The 18,313-nt window shown below is 44.3% G+C and overlaps 1 protein-coding gene across 3 annotated transcripts in view; it reads right to left on the bottom strand.

The window, feature by feature from the left end:
* The window catches only part of CSNK1D (casein kinase 1 delta), a 41,877-nt gene that overhangs the window by 5,389 nt on the left and 18,175 nt on the right, over positions 1–18,313 (bottom strand). For 2 of the 3 annotated variants that reach the window (XM_067547103.1, XM_067547104.1), the window contains exons 7-8: positions 18,023–18,194; positions 14,415–14,554 (exon numbers count right to left, since the gene is read on the bottom strand). In XM_067547103.1, coding sequence (XP_067403204.1) covers positions 14,415–14,554; positions 18,023–18,194 — 312 coding nt within the window. Of the gene's footprint in view, positions 1–637; positions 703–14,414; positions 14,555–18,022; positions 18,195–18,313 lie in introns of all 3 variants that reach the window. The other variant, XM_067547105.1, reaches the window with a different exon arrangement.

Genomic DNA, 18,313 nt, shown 5'->3' with positions numbered 1-18,313 from the left:
AGCGTACCCAAGTTCAATTCTGCTTATATTCAAGGTGCTCATGTTTCAGCTACACTAAAGAGAAGTTTATCTGAAAATGTTTTTAATCTCTGGCAGCTCATAAGGGATGGAAAAGAATTTTAAAATGAAGGCTGCTTTAATAACTTGTTCCACTCATGCCACGATAAAGCCTTGCTTGAATTAGTTAGTTTTGTTCTCTGTAACAAATCTTCAGAACAACTCATTTGTTTTTATAATTTTAAAAGCTCTATCTAGTTTGAATGGATGTCTGAGATTGTGAGCATATCCATGTAATGACTATTGGTTCTAGGATAGATTTGATTTAGAGTTGCTGACCTGCTTATTTTATTATCAATGTCTGAATAGCCATAGAGGCTTCCCAAATCACCAACTATAGTTAATTCTACTAAAGAATTTAAGGCAAATGCTAGTAAATACTTCAACTCTTGGAAGGAGGTTTACTTTTACAGTCAGAAGGAATCCTAATGCCATGTCAAGTGTCTGACATCTAAGCGTAGGGAACAGCGATAAAGTGTACAATTGTAAAATAATCTGAGGGGGAAGAGCCAAATCTGATTTCCACAGGATTTCATCCCACCCCATCCAAAGACTTGGCTTCTAACAAGAAGGGACTCACCCAGTGCTGCCTTCCAACGAGGAGACGAGCAGCTACTTGCCATGATGTTCGAAGGGAATGCTATTCTGAGGTGGGGGGGAAAAGACAGCAATTTGTAACAGTTCTACTGTCCAGATATATAAAATTTACTACAAAATCATCCTAAATTTGCAGTTGAACGTACATATATTTTTGAAGGACTTTGATTTCAGATCTCTACAAGACTTATTTCTGTACTAATAGATATTTAAAAAAGAAACCAAAAAATTCTTCCTCAACAAAAGCTGAAATCTCAGGGTTTGAAGAGCTGTGTAGAAAATGATTCCTATAAACATTAACTATGAATAAAGCTTTGCTCATTAGGAAGTGGAGAGTGAACAGTATTTTGGACATGCATTTTTGTTCCAGCCTGTTTTATTCCAATAAAGTGGTAACAATGCATAGATTGTTCATTGTCAGTGCTGACCATTGATTTAAAAACATTTTCCTTTATCAAAGAAATTTATTCCAATATTTCTTTACTCTTGTAAGTATTCTAAATATTTTCCTTCCAACTATGGAGAGAATTCTCAATCTACTATTAGCATAAATAGGAGTTGTGCTAACTTTAAGCATGTGAGTAGTCTCACTGAACTAGTCTTACGGAATTGAGCGCTGTATGATGGGAAACAAAAGGTTACTCATCTGTAACTGGAGTTCAAGACAACCTCTCCACATTCACTCTCCCGGGATTGCCTATTGTGCAGTATGGACTGGAACTTTTAGTAGCAGTGCCCATGGGAGTGCTCATACGCCCACTATCCTTCCATCACTACTCTGAACGATTAGAGGGTGTAGCTATAAAAAGTGGCATGGCGTGCTGACTGCCTCACATAGTTCCACCACCTTCTCAGGTCCAAAATTCAGAGATTCATTCACAGATTTTAACACGAGAAAAGATCATCAGATCATCTAGTCTGACATTCTGTTTCACACAGACCTTAACATTTCTTCCAGCTACCTCTGTGCAGCCCATTAACTTGTGTTTGACTAGAGTTTATCCTCCAGAAAGAAATCCAGTCTTGGATTTCATGACATTAACAGATGGAGAATCCACCATATTCTTTTGTAATTTGTTCCAATAATTAATAATCCTTACTGTTAAAATATTGTGTTGTATTTCTAATTTGAATTTGTCTGGCTTTACCTTCCAGTCACTGGTTCTTCTCATGCCTTTCTCTGATAGATTTAAGAGTCCTTTAATAGTGAATATTTTTTCCCTTAGAAAGAACTTATGTACACAATGATTTTGAATTTTTTGATAAGATAAATAGATTGAGCTCTGTGTCTCACTGCAAGGCACTTTTTCCAGCTCTCAAATCATTTGAGGCTTTTTTCTGCATCCTCTCCAATTTTTCAATATCCACTTTAAAATGTGACCACCAAAAACAGGACAAAATATTCCAGTATCACCCTCATCAATGCCATATACATAGGTAAATATACTTCTCTACTTCTAATTCCTACTCCTTGTTTATAAATCTAAGGACTACATTAGCACTTTTTACCACAGCATCACACTGAGAGCTCATATTGAACTGTTTGTCCACTATGACCCACCCTTAAACCCTTTTCAGAGTCACTGCTTTCTAGGATACAGCTTCCCATTCTTTAGCTATGGACTGCACTTTTTCTGCCCGGTTGTATGACCTGACATTTGGCTCATTTTGTTGGAACGGGCCCAGTTTACCAATCAATCCAGATAGCTATGTATGCTTGCCCTGTCCTCACCATTATTTATCAATCATCTTGTCAACATTTGCCCCATCTGCAATTTTTCCAAAATGGTTTGTAAAATATATTTATTGTGGAAGTTTTTACGAGTTTTCAAATCCTTGCCATGTAAATATCAGAAATAAAACAATCATTATAAGAGTTAGCTTTTGTTTAAAACAGACTACACAGGAATATTTTCAGAGCTTTCAATTTAACAGGGTGTTACCATATTACACAATGAACATCTTTACAGCTCCTATAATATGTTATTTCAAGTGATTATCATTGAATTGAGTGAAATCTCTATATACACATATTTAACAGACCAGGCATGTCTATCAAATGTTAATAATAAAAAAAATTGGACAGGTGCTATCTACAAATGATCAACAGTGATTTTATATTTACTTCCGGATCATTAACTTACAAGTTGAATAGCAGTTGGCCTGCAGAACTCTACTAGAAACACCACTGACTGCTACTTTTTGAAGATCTGTCAGTTAGCCAAGTCTTAATCTACTTAACATGTGCTACACTGATGTTGTATAGGGCTTATTTAATCAGAATGTCATGTAATACTAAGTCAAATGCCTTACATAAGTTTAATTATATTACATCTATGCAGTTACTTTTATCAACTGTGTACTAATGCAAGAAGTATGGGGAATAAACAGGAAGAACTAGAAATACTAGGAATAAACACAGAACAAAAAGATAACTACTGAATCATGGAGCTTGCAATAACAAACAAACAGTTTGAAGGAAGCAACATGTGTTTTATTAGGCTTCCGATTAATTTTCAAGCCGTAAATGTTTGCCCTGGGTGAGGGGCAGGGTATGGCTCTATATTACAATCTTGGTCCTCTATATCACTCTTTGATTTGCCTCTGGCTTCCAAGACCGACGCCTTGAAGGAACACTTTTGAATTCTGGTGTACAGAACAAGATCCTTAATGGCATGCTCTTGTGGTCTGGCACTTTCAGAACAGTCTGACACCTGTGAGGCCAGGAATTTCTGCACAGTCTGATCCAATGCAAGTGGATTCATGCTGACTGGCACCTTAGGACTGGCTCCAGGGTAAGAGGACAGACAACTGCACCAGAGAAGTGTTGGGCCTTTTGAACCCATCAGCAATCAGACAGGAGTTTGGTCTCTCAGCACTTGTGGATTCCTTTGACTTGGAGCCAGAAAGTTTAGCAGCTAATGCTTCCTTCAGTAGCAATGCTTGGAGTTGATTCTGTAACTCCCTGCTAGCCCTGTTGGTCAGCGTGCTGCATATGGATGATTAAGAGAGAGAATGACCTTCTTCCAAGAAGGCCAAACAATTCACTTGTGCATCTGAAATAGGAAAGATAGGAGGGCACTTGAACCCCAACTTTGTGGTCTTTGGTTCCACAATTGGGAACTGGGAGATCTGAACCCTGTGAAATCTCCAGTGAAAGTATTAGAATTATTAAATTATTAATCTAAAACAGCACTGGGAATGATCTGTTCCATCAAATCCAGGTTGGGAGATATGGTGAGATTTCCTGGTTTGTGTACTATCAGGGTTGGAAAGAACTGAGGTGGTTAGCGGGACAAGCCCCCTTTTATAGCCATTCCCTCCAAATGTGTGGAGCAGCAAGGGGAGGAGTGATATGTGGGTCAGAGCACTCTGACAAACACTGCTACTAAAAGGTTCCTTTGGTCCAGGCTGCACCATTGGTGCATCCCAAGATTGGGGATGTGTACAGACTACTTGAAGAATACAATCCTACATCTTCCAGATAGCTTAATCTCTTACAGCTGAAACAAAACTAGAAGTAACTGGCAACATCATCCTGGAACACTCTTGACTGACATGAGAAAACGCACATTTTCCTGATCAAAAGAATCCCAAATATACAATCAAGTTTATTTTATCTTATGTAAAAAGGATTCAGCATCTTTGAAGTTAAATGTGGAAAAATATCCTTTGATCTAACAGAAAACAAACAAACAATTCCCTAAACTAAGACATGATTCCCTATTCAAATACAAAATTCTGAAACTTATTTCTGCAGTGTCAATGCAAATGAGAACCTTTAACAGTGTTTGCTTTATTTTAGAGCTATCAACAACAACCATACTCCAACTTTCCAGTGTCAACTCTGGAACAATCAGTAATTTAAAAGCCAGGATTCCTAAATCATAAATAAGATAATCTTAAATACATGCTTTTTGAAGAACATCTTGTGGCTGGAATTATCAAAGAGGAAACTGACAGCAAATCTAGATGGTTCAAGATATCCATTCTCCCATATATTGTATATTACATATTTTTAATAAAAAATTGATATTAATATTTCCTTAACTATTCTTGTAATACCATCTATATTCGATTACCAAAGTGTGATTCAAATCTGAAATATCTGGAAACATTTTGGAAGTCTTTGAGACAGTGAAATTCACTGTTTAAAGTTCAATGGTGACCTGAAATGTTTTAAACTATACAATAAACTAAACAGTTTATAGATTGAGAAAAACAGGGTTACTTACCAGTACCTGTTGTTCTTCGAGATGTGTTGCTCATATCCATTCCAATATAGGTGAGTGTACGCCACCGTGCACTGGTTCCCAGAACTTTTTTCCCCTTAGCCTAGGCGCCCCCTGGAGTACCGCGCTCATGCCGCGGTGTATGAGGCGCCGCCGACCCTTCTTTCTTCCGACTCCGACAGCGGGGACGGAGGGTGGGTGTGGAATGGATATGCACAACACATCTCGAAGAACAACAACAGTTACTGGTAAGTAACCCTGCTTTCTACTTCGAGTGATTGCTCATATCCATTCCAATATAAGTGATTCAATAGCCATAACTTGGAGGTGGGTAGGAGTCATCGGTGAGCTGCTCTAATCAGCACGGCCCTGCCGAAGCCCACATCCTCTCTCGCCTGCTGCACGATAGCATAATGGGATGTAAAGGTGTGACCCGATGACCAGGTAGCTGCTTTGCAGATATCCTGCAGGAGTACTCTCTCCAGGAAGGCCACCGCCAAGGCCTGGGCTCTGGTTGAGTGCACTGAAACAGCTCCTGGAAGCGGCACCTTCACCTGCTCGTAGCAGCACCTGATGCAGGCGGTAATCCAGGCAGAGATGCGCTGGGTGGAGACAGGTGAGCTCTTCATCCGGTCCGCCAGCGCCACAAACAGCTGTGTCGACTTCCGGAATGGCCGCGTCCGCTCGATGTAGTAGGCGAGGACTCGTCTCACGTCCAGCGAGTGCCATCTCCACTCCTCCTTCGACCCGTGAGGTTTTGGAAAGAACCCGGGGAAGAAGATATCCTGGTTATAATGGAACTGTGACACCACCTTAGGCAGGAAGGCCAGGTGGGGTCTCAACCGCACCTTGTCTTTATAAAAGACGGCGTAGGGGGGCTCCGAGGTTAAGGCTCTTATCTCGGAGACCCTCCTACACGATGTAATGGCCACCAGGAAGGCTACCTTCCAAGAGAGGATGAGCAGCAGGCATGTAGCCCTGGGCTCGAATGGGGGCGAGGACCAGGTTCAAATCCCATGGAGGCACCGGGTCACGGATCTGCGGGTACAGCCTCTCCACCCCTTTGAGGACCCTACTGACATCGGGTGGGAAAATAATGACCTCCCTTCCATCGGCTGGTGGAAGGCCGAGATGGCCGCCAGGTGCACCTTCAGGGAGGCCAGCGCTAGACCTTGGAGCTTGAGGTGGAGCAGATATTCCAGGTTCACCTGTATAGGCGAGCAGCTCAGTGGGATGCCCCGGGACTCAGCCCAACAGGTAAACCGCTTCCACTTGGCCTGGTACACAACCTGAGTGGAAGGTTTTCTGCTGCCCAGCAGAATCTGTTGGACTTGCGCCGAGCAGGCTCTCTCTCCCTCCGTCAGCCACAGAGTCTCCATGCCATCAGGTGGAGGGAGTCCAGGTCCAGGTGCAGCAGGCGACCCTGGTCCTGGGAGAGCAGGTCATAACGCCTTGGGAGCGGCACTGGTGGAGCGATGGACAGATCCAGCAACATGCTGAACCAGTGCTGTCTCGGCCAGGCTGGGGCAATCAGTATGACGTCCGCTTTGTCCCTCTTGATTTTCAAGAGGACTTTGGGCAGTAGCGGAATGGTGGGAAACGCATACATGGGGGTCCCCGTCCAGACTATGAGGAACGTGTCAGAGATGGAGCCTGGCTCGCGACCCTGGAGCGAGCACTACCTCGGGCACTTCCTATTCCAGGACGATGCGAACAGGTCCAGCTGGGGAACACCCCACTTGCGGAAGATAAAAGTGATCACCTCCGGGTGTAGCAACCAGTTGTGTTGGGGTAGAAACGACCTGCTGAGGCGGTCCGCCTCGTCATTCCTGACCCTGGGGAGGTGAGAAGCAGATATATGGAAGTCGTGCCTCACCGCAAAGTCCCAAAGTCGAATGGCCTCCTGGCAAAGGGCCGAGGAATGCGCTCCCCCCTGCCTGTTCATATAGAACATGGCCACTGTGTTGTCTGTGAGGACCTGCACCATCCTCTGCCCCTCAGGAATCTGAGGAACACCTTGCAGGCCAGCTGGACTGCCCTGAGCTTCTGGACGTTGATATGGAGACTCTTCTCCTCCGACCAGAACCCCTGGGTGCTCAGGTCGGTGCTGATGTGGGCCCCCCACCCCATGTCCGAAGCGTCTGTAATGAGGGTGAGCAATGGGGCTAGATCTCGGAACGGAACCCCTCTCAGTACTTCCCCGGGAGTCCTCCACCAGTTCAGGGAGATCAGGACCTGTGTGGGAACCGTGACCACCCTGTTCAAGGAGTGCCTGGCTGGGTGCATACACCGAGGCTAACCATGCCTGGAGAGACCAGAGTTTGAGGCAGGCCACCATGTGTCCCAACAGCTGCAGGCAGCGCTTGGCTGTCGTAGTGGGGGACCTATGGAATTGGTCGATTATGGCGGCCATCGCCTCGAAGCGAGGCTGTGGGAGGAAGGCTCTGGCCTGAGTGGCATCCAGGGTGGCCCCGATGAAATCTATGTGCTGCACCAGGGTGAGAGTGGACTTCTGCTTGCTTATGAGCAGCCCCAGTCTGGTGCATGTCACGCAGGTGAGTGCCAGGCTGTTCCTCACGTGGGCCCTGGACCTGCCCCGGATCAGCCAGTTGTCCAGGTATGGGAAGATCTGGACCCCTCTGCGGCGCAGGTGGGCCGCCGCCACCACCACCAGGCATTATGTAAAGACCCTGGGGGCAGACGAGAGGCCAAAGGGCAGGGCCAAGAATTGGTAATGGCAGCCAGCTACCATAAACCTGAGAAAGTGCCTGTGCCTGGGAAGGATAGAAATATGGAAGTACGCCTCCTTTAGATCGAGGGCGGCATACCAATCTCCTGGATCCAGAGCAGGGATAATGGAGGCTAGGGAAACCATGCGAAACCTGAGACGCCTGATGAACTTGTTCAGATGGCAGAGATCTAATGTGGGTCTCAGGCCCCCTTTTGCCTTGGGGATGAGGAAATACCTGGAGAAGAATCCCCTCCCTATTTCCTGTGGAGGGACTGCTTCCACAGCCCTGAGGAGGAGGAGGGAATTCACCTCCTGCAAAAGGAGTTGCTCATGAGAGGGGTCCCTGAAGAGGGACATATGGGGGGGGGGGGGGCGGAGTCCAGGTGGAAGGCCGTAAACTGAAGGGCATATCCCCTGAGAACTACGCCGAGGACCCAGCGGTCTGATGTAATACTCTGCTACTCAGCGTAGTAGGGTCTGAGCCCTTCCGCAAATGGAAGTAGTGGATCCACGAGACGGGTATTGGTGCCACCCTTGGGCGCACCATCAAAATCTTGTTTGGCGTTGGGCCCTTTAGAGGGTCCCTACTGGGAAGCCGCAGATGACCCCGAGTGGTCACGGCGCCCAAAGACCCTATTTCTATCACGGCCCCTCCTGGGCTGAGAGGACCTGGGCGGCAGCCTAGGGGGCGGCTGGGCCTGGCGCTGGGGCTGTGGCCAAGACTGGCGCCTCAAGGCCTGGGGGGATGTACAAGTCCAATGACCGGAGTGTGTCCCTAGAATCTTTTAGGGCGTGCAGCTTGTCATCCATTTTATCGGAGAAGAGGCCTGCCCCATCGAAGGGCAGGTCCTGGATGGACTGCTGCACCTCCTGGGACAGCCCAGAAGACTGCAGCCACGAACACCGCCGCATGGCAATTGCAGAGGCCATGGCTCTGCTGGCAGTGTCCGCAGCGTCGCTGGCAGTCTGCAAAGCCACCCCTGCCACCCTCCTCCAGGATCGTTGCGAAGTCCGCCGCCTGGTCCTGGGGTAACCCTCCGCAAACCTGCGTATTTAATTCTAATGGTTCAGACTGTAGCGGGCCAGGAGCGCTTGGTGGTTCATGATCCGTAACTGTAGGGCCCCGGTGGAGTATACCTTGCAGCCAAACAGATCGAGTTTTTTATTATCTTTGTTCTTAGGCATGGTGCCTGGCCACCTTGCCTATTTCGTTGGTTTGCCGCGCCAACCACCAGGGTCCCGGGGGCTGGGTGGGTGTAAATGAATTCGAACCCCTCAGATGCACATAGTATTTCTTCTCAGCGCCCTTGGAGGTGGGGGCAACCGAGGCAGGGGTTTGCCAGAGAGCCTTGGCCAGCTTAAGGACTCTCTTATGAACTGGCAGGGCCACTCTGGATGGTCCCGCCGACCCAGCCACCTCAAAGAGGGGATCCTCCTCCTCAGAGAGCTCCTTCAGCTCAATATTCAAGTTGCTGGCCACCCTCTTAAGGAGTTCTTGATGTGCCCTGAAGTCAGGGAGGGGCGCCTTATGGTCCCTGGCGGCCGCCCCATCGGGGAAGAGGAGGAAAATTGTGGAAGAGGCCCTGTGGAGGTTCCCTCCTCAAGGTCCGATTCCTCCTCTGAGGAATGGCCCTTAATCGGCTGGCAAGGTGGGGTGGGGGGGTACCGGGTGTTACTCTGAAGATGGGACAGATACAATACCCTGTCCCAACTGTGCCCCCCATGGGCCCCAGTATGGCCACTGCCACGGTCCTTGTGGCCACCCCAGTGCCGGTATCGGTGCCGGCTGCGGCACCTCTGAACGGAACTTGCTCTTGTGGGACCCTGAGCCACTAGAGCGGTGCCGGCGGTGCCTGTGGCTTCTGCCTGTCTTTGCCGGGGACCTGCCCCACGACGACGACAAAGTGGAAGAGTGTCGGTGCCGTCGCGAACCGTGCTAATGGGTAAGTGTGTGGCTCGACGAGCTGGAGGATGAGGACCTCTGTCTCGGTGCCGAGGACTTTCGGCATCGCTCCCCCTTCTGGGACCGGGAGCGGTGCCATCCATGCTTCCTCAGTGCTGAGCCCGACTCTGAGGAGCGCGTGCGGCTATGAGGCGCGGTGGTCTGTGCCATCGGTGCCAAGTCCTTAGACACCGGGATCCGTGCCGGACGCTGTTCTGGGGATCGAGACCGGTGCTGTGGAGGCGAAGGACTCGGTGCTGGGGTGTGGGAGCGGGAGCTGCGCACGTCATGCGAGGCGAATCTGGAACGGCATCGCCTCGAGCGCGAAACCTCCGGTGCCATGGACCTGCTGCGGTGAGGAGGAGCTCAACGACTCATAGTCGGAGCTGCAAGGGAAGCCGGCATGCTCTACCCTCTCTGACTGTCTGGGGGGAGACTTGGTCGTCGACTGCGGTCTCAACCACCCACCTGAGGCACCCAGCGTGGGTTTACCTCGGGACACCGGTCCCTGCACCTCGCCTGAGTGGGGGGCATAGGCATGGCCATTAGGGCATGTGCTGCATGGAACGCCTCCGGCGTCAACGGTCCTTGGAGGGGCGCTCCCCCACCCCCAGGAGTCGGGGAGGCTCCCCATGGAGATGCAGGCACCCGAGTGGACTCAACGGGCCGTGGCTGGTGCATCTCCCGACTCGGCCCCGGCCGCGCAGGCGGTGCAAGCGAGTCCTGGCGCTCGGTGCCCTGGCGCTTTCTTTTCTTTGGCACTGGGGACTGGCGGCAGCGGGTCGACTCCAGTGACAGTGGAGTGCTCTGCACCGAGGTGCTGCTCGGTGCCGCAGGGGAACGCGCTGGTTCAGAGTCCCGGCGGAGCGCAGCTTCCATTAGGATGGATTTCAGCTGGATGTCCCTCTCCTTCTAAGTTCACGGCTTGAAGGCCTTACATATTTTACACTTATCACAGCGATGGTTTTCCCTCAGGCATTTGAGGCAACGGTCACTCACCAGTAAGGGTTTGCCGCAAGCAGCACAGGCTTTAAAACCTGGTGAAGCAGGCATGGCCTGACTCTAAGCCCCTTAGGGCACTTATCTATTCTAATGCTAAGCTATCTACACTTAACAACTAATTAACTCTAAATACTTAACTACTAACAAGAAACAGTTCAAACAGGGAATGCTACTTGCTAGAAGGCAAGAGGCAAGACGTTCCAGTAACCATCATGGGGGGAAAGAAGGAACTGAGGGCCCGCAGGGTCGGCGGCGCCCCATATACCATGGCATGAGCGCGGTACTCCAGGGGGTGCCTAGGCCGACCCTACAGGGTCTGCTAAGGGGAAAAAAGTTCCAGGAACCAGTGCACAGTGGCGTGCACTCACCTATATTGTAATGGATATGAGCAATCACACGAAGTAGAACAACAAGACTTTTAAACACAGTTTGAAATCCTTGGCTAGTTACAATGGTATGAAAATAGATTATTCTTTTTTGTACTCCCTTTGTCTCCAAAACTGCAAAAGGATTCATGTATCCAGGCTGGCATGAATTCCCAATACACACATGGATCCATTTGCAAAGAATAGGGCCTTATATTTATAAATCTTTACATGTAGCAGGATTATGTACTATGCTCCTTGTACTTTAACACACAAATACTTTAGAAAAATGCAATGCACAAACTTGAGCCAAATAGTCTAACTACAGCCATGCTAAAGATCTGGAATTAATTACTAACCACACCAGGATTAAGAACATTCAAACTTTATCGTCAGGAGTTTTATTCTTTCATTACAAGCAAGATACACTTGTACATGGAAGGGAATAAGAATAAAGCACCACTTATTGCACTTTTTTTCCACTAGTGACTTGCTTTTATGTTGACAGTTACAAAGACAATATCATTGAGAGTTAAACACAAAGTACATATTGAAATATTGCCTACTGAGCTAGAACAGACCTCCAAGGGATTTAATAATATTAACTATATTTTGCCAAATCTCTGAACATATATAACAAATACATCACCTATGGGGTGGTGAAAGCTATCTGATAAGTTGTATTTAATGTTCAAGTATAATCACCTCACTTATACTCTGCTCACTAATTTTAGATAGGATTTATACAAATCCAAATGCAAGACTTTCCAAAACAGCTGCTTTCCCCCCCCCATCTGCTGAAAAAGGTACCTCCTTCCCTCTCCACAACTGTAGAACTTCAATCCTTCCCCTTTTTAACTAAAGGGATCAGACATGTCAGTGATCTGGGACTCAACATTCAATAACTTGTCCCTCAGAGCTAAAAATGGGGATAATTCCCAGATTTTGAAAGGGATAAACAGGACTAGTTTCTAAACCTGGACGTGTCCTGAGATAGCAGACTTCTTCACATACAAAAATGTTGTGTGTGAAGTGAATTTAAGGTACTTTTTAAAGAGACTTAAAAATATCTTCCCCTCTTACTCTGAGATCTGTGGGAGTAATGATATTAAGAGAGTCTGTCTTTACAAGTGGAGGAACACAAAGAACACATTCCAAATAAAGATTTTAGAAACTCAAATATTTGTAAAATGTTTTAAGCATGGCTATTACTTTATATATTCATTACACACACCCATACATAGAAAGTTTTCCACTGCCCTATTCAGTGTGCAAGTTGAATGGTGAGAGAGGCAGGGCTCTGTAGTGTCTGTGGGTGAGGCCCATAGGAATGCTGCCTTCCTCGTTACAGAATTTGAACAGTGTGGACAGAATGAAGCAGTGCTTTGCCTAATCCCGACTCATTCAATGGGGGATGCATGATGTGCAGAGTACTGACCACAGGACCACATGGTGTCCCCACTATGAAAATATTAAAAAGCTGTTTTATCCACCATCTGCACCTTAAGAGAGCCAATGGACCTGAGTAAGTGTATATAGTTATAAGCCTCCGTGACCTGCAATGATAATTCCTTGGAAGAGGATACTTAGGAGCCACTTTATTACTAATTCTCCTCCTGTCTTTCCAGCTGAGTCTTCCATGACCTCTAATTCACTAGCATCTGAATTCTCCATCCCATTGACTAATTTATTCTCTAAACTCCACACTTCTCCACTCTTGATTCTTTTGGCCCACTTCCCACAGAACCAGCACCATCCATCCCACTGATGCTGGCTCACACTTTGCACTCATTTTCCCTGATTCCATATTGCTGAATTTTGGAGAAAACCCATGGATCATGAGAGCTTTTTCCACTACAAATTGGTTCTCATCTGCCTCACTAAACAGGCTATTTTTCTTCTCTCATTAAGTTGAACATCTACAACCTTCTGTCAATTATTTGTCATCTTTGAGTCCCCCCTTCACTCTTTACTGCCAAAATCCACACCGAGGATTGTTTCTCCTGCCACAGTTTGTATTCTACAGAACCGTATCTAATCTTAAAATGAGCCATGTGTATACTAAAATTTGGGTTGGGTCTAGAATTTCCCATCTTCTCTGTACACTAAGAATGCTCTATTGATTTAAAGGCAATTCTGTACTGAGCACCACCAGAGGATGAGCATTTAAGACTATAGCCTACCACCATGCTACACAGGTTGCACTTAAACAGTCACTAAAGCAGCTTAGGTACAATTTCAACTATTTATAAAAACAGTTAGTGTGTGTCTACTGTACAGGAAAAACAATGGCATTATACATTTTAAAAAGCATATTAATTTCACTACTTAAAAAGCTACTATTAATTCCAAGCCCTGTTAAAAAAAAATCCATTAATACAGAGAGACAGCAAATTTTGCAGAAGGCATACAAATTGAAATCTGAAATTGAATTATGCCATCATAACTAAAGACAGTGATGATGTGCTTGTCAAATAAGTAATAAATACTCAATTAGCAGTTTTGTTTGTCCTAGAAACCCACAGACAGGAAGAAATAAGCCAATGTTTACAAAATATCCAAAAGGCTAGTAGAGAAAGAAAATTTTACTTTTACACTTTTAAAAAGGAATTACAAGTCCTGGGAGTAAAGAGAAAAATCCAAAAGTTGTAAAGGAAAGGTACCTGATAGTATGTTTAAGGTTTCTACCTACCTATCAAAACAGGAGAGAAAGAGTGAAAGAAGAAACAAGGCAGAAATGGAACAGAAAAGTAAAATATTATATGGAAGAAAAAATTTAGTTCAAGACTTATCTATCTTTACTAAGTGTACTTCATTATCATATTTCCACATCAGAATTACAGCAATTGCTATATTTCTACAATATTAGATCCTCTCAACAGTAAAAAACAGAACTAAAATGCACAAGCCATGTTTTCTAGATTAGCACAAGACTTCTGAATTCTGCAGTAAAAATGACTAAAATCATGCTAAGATCCTGAATACTACAGTACCTGTAACTATGTCTAATTGCAAATACAGGACACTTTTCTGATTGCTTTAGTGAAACAAATATATAGCATATGTTCCAACAAATAGCACGCATGACCCTTTGGACTCCTGTACACTGAACATCTCACATGGCTCTTTTTAATATGGCACTGGTGGTACACAAAGAAATAGGAAGATGAAGATTAAACAAAAAAAATTGCCCTTGTTCAGTTCTTTAGAGATAAATATGATACTTAGTTATATTGCAGGATGTAGGCCTCATGGGTGGCAAATGCTAACATATTTCCTCAGGTGCCTCCAACAAAGCAAAAAGATGGGAATTACATATCTAAATATTCAAAACTCCTTTATAAAATAAGGAAGTGAACATTCTTCAGTATGAAATCCCATTGATTAACTGGTACACTGACATAAGAAGGTACAGCAGACTGATCAAAATGAGTGCACTCAAATTAAAACTCCCCCTCCCTTTCCCATAAAAAGTGTCTATTCTGTACCTGTGAAGTTGACATGCGAGAAGTATCTTGACGGCCTGTTAAATCAGACGAAGAAATATTGACAGGGGCACCACGATGCAGTCTCATACTCACTTTCCGTTCTCGCTCCATTCCAGACACTGGCCGAGGAGAGGCGTTAGCTGTGAGAAAGACTGTATTAGCCTTCTCATCACTTAACTTTCTTGTAATACAATTTTAAACCGGATTTAAACAGGTGTTACTTCCCAAAGTAATTCTTGTTCTTTGAATATATTGCCTCCAGACAGCCAAACTATACAAGTCACATATCTAGTCGCATCACAGGCACAGAACCTTTAAGTAGTGATTTAGCAGTTAATCAGTGCATACATTTCCCTTCAGTCCTCCATTCAATAGACTAAAGGTATAAATATGCATTTTTCACTAGCTGAGGATCTGGACTTTCAAGTCTGAAAGATCAGTAGTTTTCTAGATGGGAGAGTACAAGTTTTTAATACCTTTTTAAAAAAATTGTTTGACCATGGAATAGACAAACACCTAAGTCCCTTTTGCAGTGACAGTAGGCAGAAAGAGCAGTTAAGTAAACCTATGTAATCCCCAGGTTTGATTTGCGCACATTGGAGACATAAAAAGAAAGTTTAAAATCATTTAAACTGGACAGGAAACCAGGTCAAGACTTAAGAATAGAAGAGCTGCCATCTTGGTTCAGATCATGGTCCATCTTGCGCACTGTCTCCAACAGGGGCCCTTAACAGAGCTGCAGGGGAGTGTACAGAACAGAGCAATTATGAAGTGATTCACCCCATCTTTCTCTCTCGACTTCTGGTATTCAGAGGGGTTAGGCACACCCGGAGCATGGTGTTACATCCCTGACCATCTTGGCTAATAGCTATTGATGGACCTATCCCTCCATTAATTTAGCCAGTTCTTTTTTAAACACTGTTATACTTTTGGGCATCACACATCCCATGGCAATGAGTTCCACAGGCTAGTTGTGCATCATGTAAAGTAGTACTTCCTCTTGTTTGTATTAAACCTGCTGCCTAGTAATTTCATTGAGTAACCCCTGGTTTATATATTGTGGGAAAGGGTAAATAACACTCCTCTATTCACTTTTTCCACACCATGTATGATTTTACAGACCGCTATCAGATCCCCCTTAAGCATCTCTTTTCTAAGCTGAACTGACCTAATTGTTCTCTTTGTATGGAAGCTTTCCATATCCTTGATCAACTTTGTTGCCCTTCTCTGAACCTTTTCCAATTCCACTATATCCTTTTTGGAGATGGGGTGACCAGAACTGGACATAGTATTCAAGGCATGGGACACCATATATTTATATATTGGCATTATGATTATGGTATTTTCTGTCTTATTTTCTATCCCTTTCCTAACAGTTCCTAACATATTATTTGTGCTTTTGGCTGCTGCTGCGCGTTGAGTGGATGTTTTGAGAGAACTGTCCACAGTGACGCCAAGATCACTTTCTTGGATGGATAATAGCTAATTTAGAACCCATCATTGTATATGTATTGTTAGGATTATTTTTTCCAATGTGAATTAGTTTGCACTTCACATTGACTTTCATCTGCCATTTTGTTGTCCAGTCACCCAGTTTTGTGACATCCCTGTGCAACTCCTTGGAGTCTGATTTGGACTTGACTATCTTGAATAATTTTGTATCATCCAGAAACATTGCTACTTCTGTTCACCCCCTTTTAGACGAAGTACAGATTGTTGGGGGAGCCTTCTGTTCATCTCTTTCTCCTGTGAAAACTGATTATTTATTCCTACCCTTTAAACCTGTTTTATTTAGCAGAAGACTAACAGGCCTGTCTTGATCTCCTTAAATCAAGTATAAAACATCAAGCCTTAGAAATCCATCAGCTACGCTAACTTTGGACAGATGCAGGAACTCCGCTACAATGAGGTCTGCCGTATCCAGGTTGGTGTGACTAAGATCATTCTGGGTCTCTTCTGTCAAATCTCCATAAATATTTCAAAGATGAATGGAAATGGAGGAAAGATGTAAAAGGAGCTCTTTCTTGTCATCGTACAAAAGGTGTCTAATGCACATGGTGGATCCCTGCTCGGTCTCAAGCACATCTTCACACGAGTCACCAAAGGTCTGAATGTTTATTTGTAATGGATGATTTGTCCCCTTCCATTTGATGTAAGCAACATTTTTTTTTTTTAAGTTTCAAGTGGGGAGCAGATATTATTTTAATGGACCATTCCCACAGACTGATTACTTTCTGACACAGAGGCAACATAATTATGTTTCTGATCTGTGGTGAAAAGATATGTAAGACAGCCTGATGGCAATTAGCTCTAGCAAGTTTAAGTGGAGCTGCTGCTCCTTAAGCTTCCAAAGATCATAAAGAGAGATCCCAAATGTATTTCCAAAGTAGATTGTAGGCATTAATGACTTTTGTTATCTGAGGAGGCTGAGAGAAATGCATCTCTTTCAAGACATTCCCTGGTTCTATCCACTACCATAGAGAGGTCTGAGGAGAAACACTAATAAAATGGGACATGATAGAAGTATATCAAATAATAAATGGTTGAGAGAATGTAGATCAGGAGCTTCTGTTTTCCCTGTCTCATAAGAGAAGAACAGGGGACATTCACTGAAATCAAAAAGGTGACAAATTCTAAAAGTATAAAAGGAAATACTCTTTTGTTTGATGCATAATTAGACTGTGGAACTCATTGCCACAAGATGCTGATGAGGCTAATACCTTAGCATGCTTCAGAAAGAGATCAGACATTTATATGGATAAAAAGAATATCTAGAGTTATAACAGGTAATATTAAAGAGTTTGGAAGGGTTATAAAACTTTGTGCTTCAGAGTTTAACCCAATCTCTAATTATAGAGTAGGATAAAATGTTCAGGGGGAAAAGGAAGGACAGATTATCCCACATCTGTCTACTGTGGGGTTTTCTCGCTCCTTCCTGTGAAGGATGACTATGCTGTAAAAGCAAGATCAAATGTGTATCTGAAGTAATTTCAGTATGCTGAGGTGCAATAAGAGAAGATTTAAGCCCAACTTCAGTATCCTAGACGGTTATATTTAAACCTTTTAAAATGCCTTAAAGGGAAAAATAATAGATCAGTCCTATGGAACCTTCTGTTATTCCTTACATAAGTAGAAAAATCATTTTGCTATAAAATTAAATCACCATTAGGGAAAATCTCTTTACATATAATTTTTTACATTAACTTGTCTGAAGTTGGGACTCAGCAAAACACCTAAAAATGTAATGACTTGATAAACTGAATGTCCTGAGAATAAGTTAGCTTGGAAAAGGTGATCTTTCTGGAGGGAGTAAAGTGTGTAATTGTTGCCAAACCAAAGCAGGTATTTAAGGAAACAATCTAAATCAGACAAGCATATAGCGAGGCCTTTACTATGCACAGCAGAAAAGAAAACCTGTCCAGTAATTTATGGAAAGAAAAGCATTTACAGAAAGTAAATCTATAAAACATCTCCCTACTTCAGGTTATTTACTCAAGTTAATTTTGATGGATGACAAAATGGTATATTTCAATTTCCAATAACCAGGAAGCAGCTGAAGAACAGCACAGTCTATGAGATGAGTCTGCCTCAGGAATTTGATTACTTACCAGTATGTGAAGTTGGGGTAAGGGGAGCAGGAGGAACTACATCTTGTGTCCCCCTTAGCCTCCCAGAGGCAGTGGAGGGTAAACCACGTACTGCAGGATTTCGTGTATGTCTCAATCTTTCCTCTCGTTCTCTCCTTTCACGTTCAGCATCTTCAGCAGCTCTGCTTGCACCCTGTAAGTCATGAGACTAGTGAACAACTAGGGCAAGTACTGAGCTTAGTACTGCAATTCAGAGAAACACTAATGACTAAAATAATATTTAACCCATGGAGTGTGAAATGGAACCTGACA

The sequence above is a fragment of the Emydura macquarii genome, unplaced genomic scaffold, assembly GCF_026122565.2.
Source record: "Emydura macquarii macquarii isolate MOO-44397 ecotype Brisbane River unplaced genomic scaffold, CSIRO-AGI_Emac_v2 contig_1230, whole genome shotgun sequence".
Taxonomy (NCBI): domain Eukaryota; kingdom Metazoa; phylum Chordata; order Testudines; family Chelidae; genus Emydura; species Emydura macquarii.
The sequence above is the reverse complement of the archived record's forward strand: the minus strand, read 5'-3'. Positions and strand labels throughout refer to the sequence as shown.